At 46.0% G+C, this 13,305-nt stretch overlaps 1 protein-coding gene across 1 annotated transcript in view; it reads left to right on the top strand.

The window, feature by feature from the left end:
* The window catches only part of CFAP251 (cilia and flagella associated protein 251), a 65,902-nt gene extending 64,445 nt beyond the window's left edge, over positions 1–1,457 (top strand). The window contains exons 22-23 of the mRNA XM_055323371.1: positions 41–142; positions 1,229–1,457. Coding sequence (XP_055179346.1) covers positions 41–142; positions 1,229–1,365 — 239 coding nt within the window. The 3' untranslated portion in view covers positions 1,366–1,457. The remainder of the gene's footprint in view (positions 1–40; positions 143–1,228) is intronic.
* Positions 1,458–13,305: the final 11,848 nt, after the last annotated feature.

The following is a 13,305-nucleotide window of genomic DNA, read 5'->3' on the forward strand; positions in this document are numbered from 1 at the left end:
CAAGAGCTGAATGGGACACTTTTTCCTTTATGATACTCAGGTGAGCACATGACAGAAGAGGAGATGCGTGACTGCTTTGCTACCCTGTTTGGACTGAATCCTGAGGGGTGGAAGTCCGAGCCTGCAGCCTCCTCTGTCAAAGGTACTGTGGCTGGGCCTGCAGCTGGGCTCACTAATTTGTTGTAGACTTAAGTGCATTTATTTCTCCTGACTGGTGCAGGCCGCTCTCCTTAATACCATGCACACAACAAAGCAAGTCCGCTGGGGACCCAACATGAATAAGTTATGAAAGGACCAGCGAGCGGTGGTCATGTCTGAAAGATGAAAGCATTTGTTACCATGTGCCATCCGTCCTTTGTGCCTCCTGGTCTCATTTTTCTCTTTATTCCCCTGACCCAGTCTTCATCTTTTTGGCTTGGGTGCATGTGTGCTGGCCACTTGGAGAAGAGACAGCTTGGAAGGTGTTTCAGGAGAGGCATTGTCCAGAGACTGGAATAAGGACAGGGCAGTGAATAAGCACAAGTCCAGCTTTGAGCTACCAGTGCTTGAAAGTTCTTAATGCTTGTCTTCCTCTCCTTTCCTGCCTGATGATTGCCCACCTCCTTCTTTAGTCCCCTGGAGGGAGGAACATGGACCTGAAGTTAAGGTTGTGAATTTAAGTTCTGGAGAAACCAGTCTAGACAGCTGTCCTGGTCCTGCAACGGGGTGTCTCCACAGCCAAGCCCTGGATGGTGCTTGATGCCCCGTGGTGGACAGAGCCCGCCACGCTTACCGAGACTGGGGTCAGGAGCAAAGATCCCCTTGCCAGGCTTCTTTCTCCCGCTGCTTTCATTGTTCATCCCCTGTCTCACATTCAACAGCGTTCCTGAACTCAGATGGTTCTAGACTCGAGTATCCAGTTTCCAGCCTTCAATCTCCCCTACCCCAATCCTTGTGGACTCAGGGACTTAGCATGTTACTCTCCCAGTTGTTACACATAAATCAACCATACCACATGGTTTAGGCTTTCCAGTGACATTCACTGAGATTTGGTAACAGTGCTCCAAACTGTAAAGAAGGGATTTTAGCCAACTTTCACCCAGGGGTTTTGAAGGGCCCAGAGCCAAAATATAGCACAAAGCACCTCTCACTTTTGTTTAGTATTGGTTCCTTGTATTTTTGGAAAATGCTGCTGAGTTAGAAACCTAATCATTATGGAAGCATTTGTTTTCTTTTCTTATTTGGCTAGGTTCAGAAATCTGCTTTGAAGAAGAACTTCCAGACGAAATCACTGCAGAAATATTCACAACTGACATTCTTGGCCTAACCATTTCACAAGATTTCAGACAAGATCCTACGGTCAGTGAAGTTGTAAAGAATGTTTGAAGCACAAAGGACTTTGTGTGTGGGTTTTTTTTTTCCCCCAAGAAGCACTGCTTTCCCTGCATTTCCCTGCCCCCACTCTAATCTTTGGAACATTTAGACATTAAAAGCAAATTTCTGTTAAGCAATGGAATTCACAAAGTTGGACATTCCGCTGTTTCTGAAATAGAAAAGTGGGTGGAGGCAAGAAACACACTAGCAGCTGGATGTAAATGATGGCTAGATACCCTCGCCTGTCTTCCTGCTTAGTCTAAGGCAGCACTGTCAGAGTGGGTTTGAAAAGGACCCAGAGGTAGCCTGGTCCTGGGGGGTAGAGAGGGACTCCACCTGCAGCAGGCCTTCCTAGGGATACACATGGCTCAAGTGCCATCTGGACCTTGACCTCATGTGGCCTGATGTGGATCACCTCTGCCTGCTGTTTGGGGTGGTGGTGCTCTGTGCTCTGGGGCTCCTTAGAATCCCTGCTCATGACTTCTCAGCAGCAAAATACCTAAGCAGTTGCATGGCCGTTATGAAGAGCATCACTGGCCATGCTTAACCCTGGTGGCAACTGCCAGAGAAAATGCAAAGAAGCACCCTGGGGGCCCTGTGTGTGCTGCACCTGGACCATAAACCACCTGGCCAGCCCCACAGAGGGCAAAAATCACCAGCTAGAGTCTGTGAGCCTCCCCCAACTTCCCCCTCCGCAAACCAGCCAAGGTGATTCAGGACCTCACATTCCACTGGGCCTCAGAACATGTAGGAGGCAAGAACAGGGCCCAGTTCCCCAGCTCAGGGGATAATTTAAGGAACATAACTAAGTTTTCAGTGGTGTTTTGACCTTGAGAATAGAGTGCCATCATTGTGTAAACAGGTGAAAGTTATGTTTAGATTTTAGAGATATGTTATCACCAATGAGTCCTCATTCAGACAAATGTGCCAAATGCTCTTCTCTACACATGCTCAGTCCATCGCCCTGCCACCCAAACCGGGTCCTTCCCCAGAGGCCCTGGCATGTGAGATGACATTTCTGTTCCTCTGAGGGCCCTTCCTCCTCAGGAGCAGAGTCCATGTGAGAGAAGTCAATGACAGTAGTGTCATCCCTCATGCACAGAGCCCTCCCTGCTGTGTGCTCTCCACTTGGAGACTTGGCTTCTGTGAGTCTTTGGAACACTCTGGAGCACAGAACAGAACTACCCCAAACCAGGCTGTGTCACTGTGACCTTGGGATTGATGACGTGGGCCAGGGTACTACAGGCACCTGCTCATCAGACAGCATCACCAGGGCTTTGCAATCTGGTTTACATTTTGTTCTTTAAAAACAAAAACAAAAACAAAACAACCAAAAAACCCCCAAGCTTTATGAATCAATTTTGCAGCTGCTAAGGGCTTAGGAAATATATTACAAAGCTGGTTAAAAAGTTCCTGGGGACATTTTAGGGAACAGGAAACTCTCAGATGACTTGTTCTCTTCAAAAAATTACTCAGAATTGAATGCAGCCTGGACACCAACCAAGGGCTTCCTTCATTAAATTGGGTACAGTTTGATTTTGTTCTTGTTGACTGCATGTATTGGAAGAATGGTCTTAAGCAGAACTGGTCAGTGACCAGTTGGGCCACAGTGGCTGGACCAGTGAGCTGGAACCACAGTCACACCACAGCTGAGGTGCTCCTGCTGTGCCGAACCGGCCTCCCTGGCTGCAAGTCCCCTCTGGGAGGAGAGGCTCCGGCTCTGACATTTATCCAGGAAGGCCAGAACAGGGGACACAGGATTTGTGTCAATAAAGTTCCCAACCACTCCCAGCCCAGCTTGGCGGTGGGCCTCCTTCTCATCTTCAGGGCCCCTTTCTGCAGGTGCTTTTGTTTGGTTGTCTTTCAACTTGTTTGACCAACATGGAGAGGACCTGTGCACTGTTCAGCCCCAGGAGGGCCTCTTATCCCTGGCTGGCCCCACCTGCTGGCCACATGGACCTTGGAGATGTAGGACACCAGCACTCCCACCCAGGGAAGGAAGTGGAGGACAGCCTTCCTGCCAGGTGAGCAGGGCACCTGGACTCTCCAATAGTGTGGCAGAGCAGTGACACCACAGAGGGAGCAAGGAAAGACCAAAGAAGTATAATTGTTGGGCTTGTATATCAAGACTTAGGGACAAAGCACTGAACATTGTGATGTTCCTTTGGAAAAAGAATACTGTTTCAGTATGGGGCCTCCCGCTACCCATCAATCAAACCATCCTGGTTTGTTGCTTCTAGAGTTCAGGGACACCAGGAGCCTCCCCACCGCACCCCCCTGCCCCCTCTGCTCCAGACCCCAAGGCTTCTCCTGAGCATGGTGAGTCTCTTGTTTGCACAGCATCTGCTCTGGAAGCCCATTGGCTTGACTGGGCTCATTTTCTGTTCCTGCTGTTTCATGGCTCCCTGTGTACACGTGAGTGTGGCTCATCTCTGAAACCTGTTTTCTCCTGGAACAGCCCCTGGGTGGTTGAGAGGATTGAAGGCGAGGGTACAAGAAAAATGTTACCAGGAGGAGGCAGAGCTCAAAATAGGACAGCAGTTATTCTTATGGGACAAACCACACTGTGAGACCTGGGGAGGTTGTTGGTGAGCACTACCCTCCAACTATTCCCATTTCAGCATCCTTAGCACTTGGTCAAATAGGAGTCTCTGCTGGCTTTGACAATAGCATCTGTGAACTGGCTGGAGAGATGAACCTGGAGCTCTTTACTAGCTGGCTTTGCCTTCAAATAGAGGCAAACACCAGGTCCTGCCAGGCTTTCTACATCAGGGTCAGCAGACTTTCTCTATAAAAGGCCAGAGAATAAACATCAAAGCTCTTCAGGGCAAATGGACTGTGTCACAACTCCTTGACTTGGCCGTTGGAGTACAAGGCAACTACAGACAATCTAGAAATGAATGGTTATGGCTGTGTTCCAATCAAGTTTACTTGTGGACTCTGAAATTGGAGTTTATGATAATTTCCACATATCACAAAATCACCTTCTTTTGATTTTTTTTCCCAATCATTAAAAATGTGAAAACCATTCTTTTTTTAATTTATTTATTTATGATAGTCACACAGAGAGAGAGAGAGGCAGAGACATAGGCAGAGGGAGAAGCAGGCTCCATGCACCAGGAGCCTGACGTGGGACTCTATCCCGGGTCTCCAGGATCGCGCCCTGGGCCAAAGGCAGGAGCTAAACCACTGCGCCACCCAGGGATCCCTGTGAAAACCATTCTTAACTTGCAGGCCACACTGGTCCCTCAGGCTGTAGGCTGCTCTACCTCCTAGGCCAAGATCACTCATCCCAGCAGATTTTTACAAATACAGGGCACTTGTACAACCAACCTGGCCAGTGCTCTTTAATCCTGTCAAAGTTATGACAAGCAAGAGGAGACTGAGAGACTGTCACACACTGGAGGAAACTAGGGAGACACCATAGAGAATTGCAGAATGAGATCCCAGAACGGATTTCCAGAAAGAAGGAGGCTGTTGGGGAAGCCATGTGGTCCAGGTCTGCAGTGTAGGGACCAGCATGGCACTGGTCACTATAGAGTGGTTACATGGGGTATACACACCTGGGACGCTGTGAGAGCTGTTCATGGGAACTCTCTGTTCTACCTTTGCAACACTCCTATAAATCTATAATTATCTTGGGGCCTCAGGGTGGCTCAGTTGTTTAAGTATCTGACTCTTGATTTTGGCTCAGGTCATGATCTCAGAGTCGTGAGATGGAACTGCGTGTCGGGCTCTGTGCTCAGCAGGGAGTCTGCTTCAGATTCTCTCTCTCTCCCTCTCTCCTTCCCCCTCCCTCTGCCATGCTTTCTCTTTCTCTCAATAAATACATTCTCTCAAAATTAAAAAAAAAAGGAAATCTGCACCATTTTTCTGACTCAGTGACCCCTGAATTGTTTCCATGATCTGCCCTATTCCTTCCTCTCCATTCTCAAGCAAACACTCCTGAAGCCGGTCAGGGCTGCCTGCTTTTGGGTCCTCTCACTTGGCGTCTCTCCTCTTTGAACAAGCCTCTGCTGCAGTTACAGGCACTGCAGACAAGAAGGGTCTTTCTGTAAAAATCTGTGTCCTTAAGTCATGGCTACCCTTAGCACTGGTGTTTTCAGGCTGAGCATGCTCTTTAGGGATTTGGCCAGCAGTTCTCTGGCAGGCAGCTGCTTCCAAATTGACTGTAATAAATAGATACAGGGCATTGGGAATCAACAGCACGTTGCCACCCTACTCATATGTCATGTAACTACGCTCTGCTGGCCTAGCTTAAAGGAAAACAAGAAAACAAAACCAAAAACAACCCCGGGTTGCCTCAGTTGGTGGAGCATGCGACTCTTGATCTCAGGGTTTTGAGTTCAATACCCACGTTGGTGGTAGATTACTTAAAAATAAAATCTTAAAAAAAAAAAAACCCAGGTTGATATGATTCTTCAGTGGCAGTGCAATTCAGAGTATAGGGACCGACCGACCTCACAGGACAGTTACTAACAGGATCCCCATGTCCTTCAGCTTGTTATCCAGAGTTGCTGATACATAAGGCAGTCCTCCTGCCCTTCTAGGTCATGGTGGCTATTTATCAAGGCTCAGGTGAGAGGCATCAGGCCCAGGAAGATCGCTGGCTACTGCTGCTACTGCTACCATTCTTGATAGTTTGGAATGACCAGTGGTTCAGTGGGGGAGTCCCACATCAAAAATGCCGCCACCATATGGGACCGTGTCCCTCGTGTTTTCTTGTTTTGTTGGTTGGAAGTCACAAACCACATCAATGTAAACATGGTATTTATTTTTGTATATCTTACTCTTTAAGTGGGGGTGCTTTCTTTGAGAGGGGAACAAGTTTAGTTACAGGGAACTAGCATATGCTTCTTGCCAGCACTCAAACACTATGGAAGGGTGTGGTACAAGGCACGTGTTCTCGCAGCCCACCAGCCAGCACGCCAGCCTTGGAGCGGGGAGCAGGGAGCAGTATCATGGACCTGGGGTCTAAGACACAGAGAACATACAGGTAGGTGCAGCCTCCAATGTGAGGGAGTTGAGGGGTCGTGGCAAAGCCAGAGCACACTGTCCTATGTAAGGGGCTGGCTGCTGCCCAGCTTCTGCTCTCTGAGTGCCTGATTTCTTCATAGATGGGCTTTGCTCATCCATTTGTCCATTCATGAATTCAGCAAATAGTTACTGTGTGCTAGCACTGCGTAGGCGGTGGTGAACAAGACAGGCATGGCCATTGTCTTTAGGGAGCTCCTGTTAAACAAACACATCAATATGTCATTGCAAATTGTGCTCAGAGTCATAAAGAAAAAGCCCAGACCCTGTGACACAGAATACCACGAGGGGAATGTGCCTTAGTTAAGATGGTAGATGTTGAGAGCCAGTCATGGAAAAAGATAGGGAGAACATTCCAGACAGGACAGTGTGCACCAAAACCAGAAGCATTCAGTGAACCAGAGGTTTGTGTGGTCAGACCATAGAGGGGGATGTCGGCTCAAGACAAGGTCCTCACGGGTCTAGCAGGTTCTTCTGTAGGATTCTTCCTTGTGAGACAGAACGTTTTCATGTGAACAGTCAGCAGGAGGAATGGAGGCTAGCTGAGTCTCCAAAGTGGAAGATCTGGCCACTCTCATTTCTTTATATCCGGAGTCTTGGTGTGAAATAGAGGATCCCAGGAAAGACCATAAAATAAGTCACATGTGTATCCAGCCCCGAAATTGACGTGTTCTTTCATATGACACCAGCCAAAGATGGAAATGCTCACAGTTGGCATCAGCTTCATAAACCTTAGGTCCTGAGTTACGTCCTGTGCTGGCATCTCTCCGTCTTCCTTAGTTTTCCAGAGATTTCAATATATTTTTAAAAGGTAACCACAATTTTCTCAGTGATCTTGTTCCTTCATTATTTATTTATTTATTTATTTATTTATTTATTTATTTATTTATTTATTATAGTCAGAGAGAGAGAGAGAGAGAGAGGCAGAGACATAAGCAGAGGGAGAAGCAGGCTCCATGCACCGGGAGCCCAACATGGGATTCGATCCCAGGTCTCCAGGATCGTACCCTGGGCCAAAGGCAGGCGCTAAACCGCTGCGCCACCCAGGGATCCCGATCTTGTTCCTTCATGAACAATCATGTTTAACTATACATCCCTCCTAGTTGCTGGTAATTGCCAGAAGGCAGCCTGCTATGAAGTAAAACTTCAGCAAATGCATGCCACTCACCCCTTCCTTAGTGTTCGGTTGGCCACCTCTACCTTTCGACTTTTTTGGAATAAATGATGCAATGGCAATAACTTGTGGCTTACAGATCATCTTACTAAGTTACCTCAGTGTCAACACGGTGTGATAAGCCCTGGATACAATGTGGCACAAAGCATGGTTCTTGCCCTTAAGAAGGTTACATTGTAGTGAGGGAAACACTTGTCAGTGATAGTTACACTATCTTGTGATATGAAATAGGGGCATCTAGAGCAGATGGGTTGGGGAGGAAGAGGAGATTAGGATAGGTGAGAGGAAATTATATAAATGAGGTACTCTAAGCCAATATGAGAGGTCCCTAGGGGTAGTGGCAGGAGAGCAACTCAGGGAAAGCAGTGGTTACATTATGGATGGCCTTATCTGCTAAATCAAGGAGGTTAAACTTGAAGTTTAAAGAAGTGGAGGGATCCCTGGGCGGCGCAGCGGTTTGGCGCCTGCCTTTGGCCCAGGGCGCGATCCTGGAGACCCGGGATCGAATCCCACGTCGGACTCCCCGTGCATGAAGCCTGCTTCTCCCTCTGCCTATGTCTCTGCCTCTCTCTCTCACTGTGTGCATATCATAAATAAAAATAAAAAAATTAAAATAAAGGAGAAGTGGATTACAATTGCTATGAGAAGCATAGGATTGGGTGATGGGCAGGAGGGGATGGCTAGGAAAGGAGACAACAGTAAGGAAACTATTACAGTTTGGGGGAGAAATGAAGGATTGTAATAAGCCATTCAGGAAGTATAAATAAAAGTAAAGACTAAGGGGTGGCTTAAATATAGTATCAATCAGGATCTTTGGTTTGAAGCAAAAGAAATTTGCTCTGGCTAGCTAAAATGGAAAAGGACTTTATGTGAAGACTACCTGGTAACTCAGAATAAATGGAAAGATTGGAGAAATGAGTTCTGAAAATGAGCAGGAACCAAAGAAGGCTGGATGCCATGGCCCTGCCACACCGTCAGCTTGGAGAGGTCTTGGGCTCTCCAGTGGTCACTTCTGCTGTAAGTCCTTTTTCCACTGCTCCTCAGCTCCCTCAAATATCGAAGTCAAAATCAAAACCACAGTGAGATGCCACTTCACACCCACTAGGACGGCTAAAGTAAAAAAGAAAAGAACAAGTGTCGGTGAGGATGTGGAAAAGTTGGAACCCTGGTGCACTGCTGATAGGAACATATATGGTGTGGCTGCTGTGGAAAACAGTCTGGCAGTTCCTTAAAATGTTAAACATAGAGTTACCATATGGCCCAGAAATTCTACTACTTAGTATATATAGGCAAGAGAAATGAAAAAAAAACACATCTGTACAAAACCCTGCGTGGTAGTGTTCATAGTAACTTGATTCATTAAGAGCCAAAGAGCAGAAACATCCTAGTGTCCACCAACCAGTGACTGGATAATCAAACTGTGGTAAATGTGTGCAATGGAATATTGTTCAGCCATAAAAAGGAATGAAGTAGTAACACCTGCTACAACATCGGTGAACCTTGAAAATATGCTAAGAAGCCAGACAAAAAGGACACATACCGTATGATTCCATTTATGTAAAATGTCCAGAATAGGCAAATCCATAGAGACAGGAAGTAGATTTGTGGTTGCCTGGGACTGGGGGGATTAGAGGGGGAGTGACTGCTAAAGGGTAGAGGGTTTCTTTTTCAGATGACAAAAATATTCTAAAAATAATTGTGGCGACGGTTCACAACTCTGTAAGCATACTAAAAACCACTTTAAAAGGGTGAATTTTATGGTATGCGAATTATATTTCAGTAAAGCTATTATTTTTAAAAACCAACTGGCTAGGGATTCCCTGGGTGGCGCAGCGGTTTGGCGCCTGCCTTTGGCCCAGGGCGCGATCCTGGAGACCCGGGATTGAGTCCCACGTCGGGCTCCCGGTGCATGGAGCCTGCTTCTCCCTTTGCCTGTGTCTCTGCCTCTCTCTCTCTCTGTATGACTATCATAAATAAATAATAATAATAATAAATTACTTTAAAAAAAAAAACAACCAACTGGCTAAATTATCCGCCAGCTGGCTAAGGTTGGGACCCATGTCCAGAACCTAACACCCTGGCAGAAAAGGGAGAAGACCCCACTGCTAGCTTTGGGGGGGGTGGCCTCATCCCCAAGGGCTCACCCAGAACTAGGAAGGACATTCAGATGCCAGGCAGCATGCAGGAAGGAGGCGGAAGGCATTCACGCAGCCTTTTTGACTCCATTTTTCTTTTCTTCTTTTTTTTTTTTCCTTCTAGACTCCTGACCAGGAACTCACCAAGCCTGTTTGTGGACAGGTCTCTCTAACTTTGCTCTAAGTCACTGGGTCCTGAGCAGACACCCTGTGTTTAATTTTTCATTGTTAGAAGAGTGTCTGTATTGCACTGACTCACCTTGGACACATCAGTATTTCAAAGTACTTCACGTCCACTATTTCTTTATTTTTATATGACCTGAAGTGGCCCAACTTGTGGGCAAGCCACTGGTTGCATGGACAGATATGCAAATCGCCAATCAAATAGTATTTGAACTGGTGAGCATCTGAGTTGCAGTTTCAGGCAAGAAAGATGGAGAGGCAGATTGCAGTATCTAGTTTGTCAAAGAAAAACTTTTTCAAGACATCCCCAGTCTATCGTTTGGGACCCCATTAGGCTCCACCAGTGGTATGTTGGTAAACATTTGCCAATCAGCTCTGGGTGGAGGAGGACCAGGAGGGTCCTGATGTATGGCACTTGCTAATTTCCATAGTGTTAACATTCCCACCATGCTGATTTCCAATCTTACGATGGATGTGGAGTGAGGAATCCTGGAAACCACAACAGGAGAGCAGGGTTCTGGCCAGAAGCCTGCTAACTGGCTCCGTGACTTCTGAGTTTTAGTGTCCTTCTCTGCAATAGGAGAGGGGTTTCATACCCTGTAGTACTCCCTTTGGCTCTTGTCTCTGAGGAGGGGACTATATTCCTTTCTCTTTGGTACTCTCCCTTTGCTAATGGCCTTCTCCCCAAACACCAAAGCATCTCTGTTTACGAAAACAACTTGCTACTGCAAGTTGCTAGGTGAGGACCAAGGCTGCCGAGAAGCCAGAGCAGGGTCTGCACTTCCTTACAATTATGTATCACACTCCAGAGGTGGAAACTTCCTCAACCCCCAGATAACAGTGGATTAAGGGTTGAATTGAACAGCCCAGGAAAGAGAGGTAGTTGACCTAGCGTGGGTCACAATGATGCAAGGGGTCACCAGCTCCTTTATTCAACAAATACTTTCTGGTCTCTAGCACTTTTACTATGTGCCAAGCACTGTTCTAAGTCCTTGGCAAATACTGTGTTTAATTCTCATGATAGCTCCACGAGGCATGTGTTATTTCCATTCTATTTTACAGATGAGGCCCAGAGAGGTTAAGACACAAGCCACAACTAAATAACTCACTTCTATAACCCTATGATCTCTCTTTTAACATATCTAAAATAATAACCAACATTCAGAGAGAGCCTGACTTCCAGTTTCCGGTAACCAGGGTTCCAGACAACCTCTCAAGCTAAAAGCAACTAAAAATGGTAGAAAAAAGTATTTGAAAACACTCTAAAAAGCCACCACATGCTGACAAAATAATAAGGAATAGCAGAAATTGAAGGAAAAAGAGAACCCTGAAAGATAATCCATCAAAGAAGCCATCTTAACCCTGCAGATCATCAGTCTAGAATATTTGAACTCTAGCATGAATGGTTTTTTGAGCTAAGAGGCCAGAAATAAAAGTCCAGGTGGGAGATGAGACTTGCCCCACAATAATTTGAGACCCTGTTGGTATGCTGGTAAATGTTTACCAACCAGCTTTGGGTGGGGTTGGGGAAAAGATCTTGACATATAGCTTTGCCCATTTTCATGGTGTTTTCAAACCATCAACATGGGGTCACTGTACACAAAGTTGAAAAGTGTAGGTCTGTTAGCCAGCTGCTCACATCACTGATACACCTTCCCCCTCCAACCTGCATAGGATACTAAGCAAACCAGACTAGCTCAATAGGGCAGCCTGTATTTGTATCATCTGGGTGGCCCAGGGACCCAGAAGCCCTGAATCTGGATGTAGGTAATCCTGGAATAGCAGTGCCCTCAGGAGCCTGTCAGAAGCAAATGTAGGGGAGCCTGGGTGGCTCAGTGGTTGAGTGTCTGTCTTTGGCTCAGGTTGTGATCCTGGAGTCCTGGGATCGAGTCTCACATTGGGCTCCCCGCAGGGAGCCTGCTTCTCCCTCTCCCTCTGACTATGTCTTTGCCTCTCTCTCTGTGTCTCTCATGAATAAAAAAAAAAAAAAAAAAAAAAAAAAGCAAATGTAAATCTCTGGAGGCAGGTAACTTTGTCCTAAGCCTCAAATTATCACTGTAAATCAGTCTTAAAATACAGTGCCTAGCATGGCCAAAGAGAACCAGGCTGATCACAAGGAAATAGGATACCATGAGCAAGAACTAGGAGAAACAGATCCTGAGATACTTGAAATATTAGAATTATCAGACACAGATTGTAAAACAACTGTGCTTTGTTGAAAGGAAGGTTAAAAAATATCTACAGGGGACAGGGAACTATAGAAAGTGCAACTCTAGATTTACAAAGAACATTTGTAGAAAGCCTTATAGTTTAATCAGAGATCAAGAACACAAATACCTGCAGGGGCCATCTGGTAATGTGAGTGAGTAAAGAGACCTGGTGACACACTGGTGACCTGGAAAGCTTCCTCTGAGGGCCACAGGGCACCTCACCCCCAGCTGATTGTTACCATGTAGCACTGGGGGACCAGTCTGCAGATTTTCCACTACTTTTGGAGGAGCTGGATATTAGGATTTCTTCTTATTGTGGTAAATACATATAAAATTGACCACTGTAAGATTTTTAGGTGTACAGTTCAGTGACATTAAGTATATTCACAATGGTGTACAGTAATCACCATTATCTAATTCCAGAACTTTTTCATCACTCCAAAAAGAACCCCCATACCCCTTGGAAGTCCCTCTCTATTCCCACCCCCACCCCCAGCCCCTGGCAACCACAAGTCTGCTTTGTCTCAATGGATTTGCCCAGTCTAGATATCTCATGTAAGTGAAATCATATAATATTTGTCCTTTTGTGACTGGCTTATCTTACTTATTATGCTTTCAAAGTTCATCCATGTTGTGGGATGTATCAGTACTCCATTCCTTCTTAACACCTGAATAGCATTCTATTGTGTGGGTATACACATTTATTCATTCACCAGTTGGTTTTTGATTTTTTTTCTAAAGATTTTATTTCTTTATTCATGAGAGACAGAGAGAGGCAGAGACATAGGCAGAGGCAGAGGAAGAAGCAGGCTCCCTGTAGGGAGCCTGATGAGGGACTCTATCCCAGGACCCTGGGATTGCACCCTGAGCTGAAGGCAGATGCTCAACCACTGAGCCACCCAGGTGACCCTGGTTTTTGAACTTTTGATATCTTCCTATTTTATTTTTCTTTAAGTTTCATTTATTTATATAATCTCTATACCTGATATGGGATTCAAACTCACTACCTGGAGATCAAGAGATGCATGCTTCTCCGACTCAGTGAACCAGGTGCCCCAAATATCTTTCTATTTTTTCAGACATATATATTCAGAAGTTCTTTGTGACCCTAAGCCATCAGTGGGTCAAGAGTAGAGAACAATGTTTTATAGCCTGCTGTGATGCATTTTCCTATATAATGTTCAGAATGATTCACTGAGGTATTATTTTATTTTTC

This window comes from Nyctereutes procyonoides, unplaced genomic scaffold, assembly GCF_905146905.1.
Source record: "Nyctereutes procyonoides isolate TBG_1078 unplaced genomic scaffold, NYPRO_anot_genome, whole genome shotgun sequence".
NCBI classification, from domain to species: domain Eukaryota; kingdom Metazoa; phylum Chordata; class Mammalia; order Carnivora; family Canidae; genus Nyctereutes; species Nyctereutes procyonoides.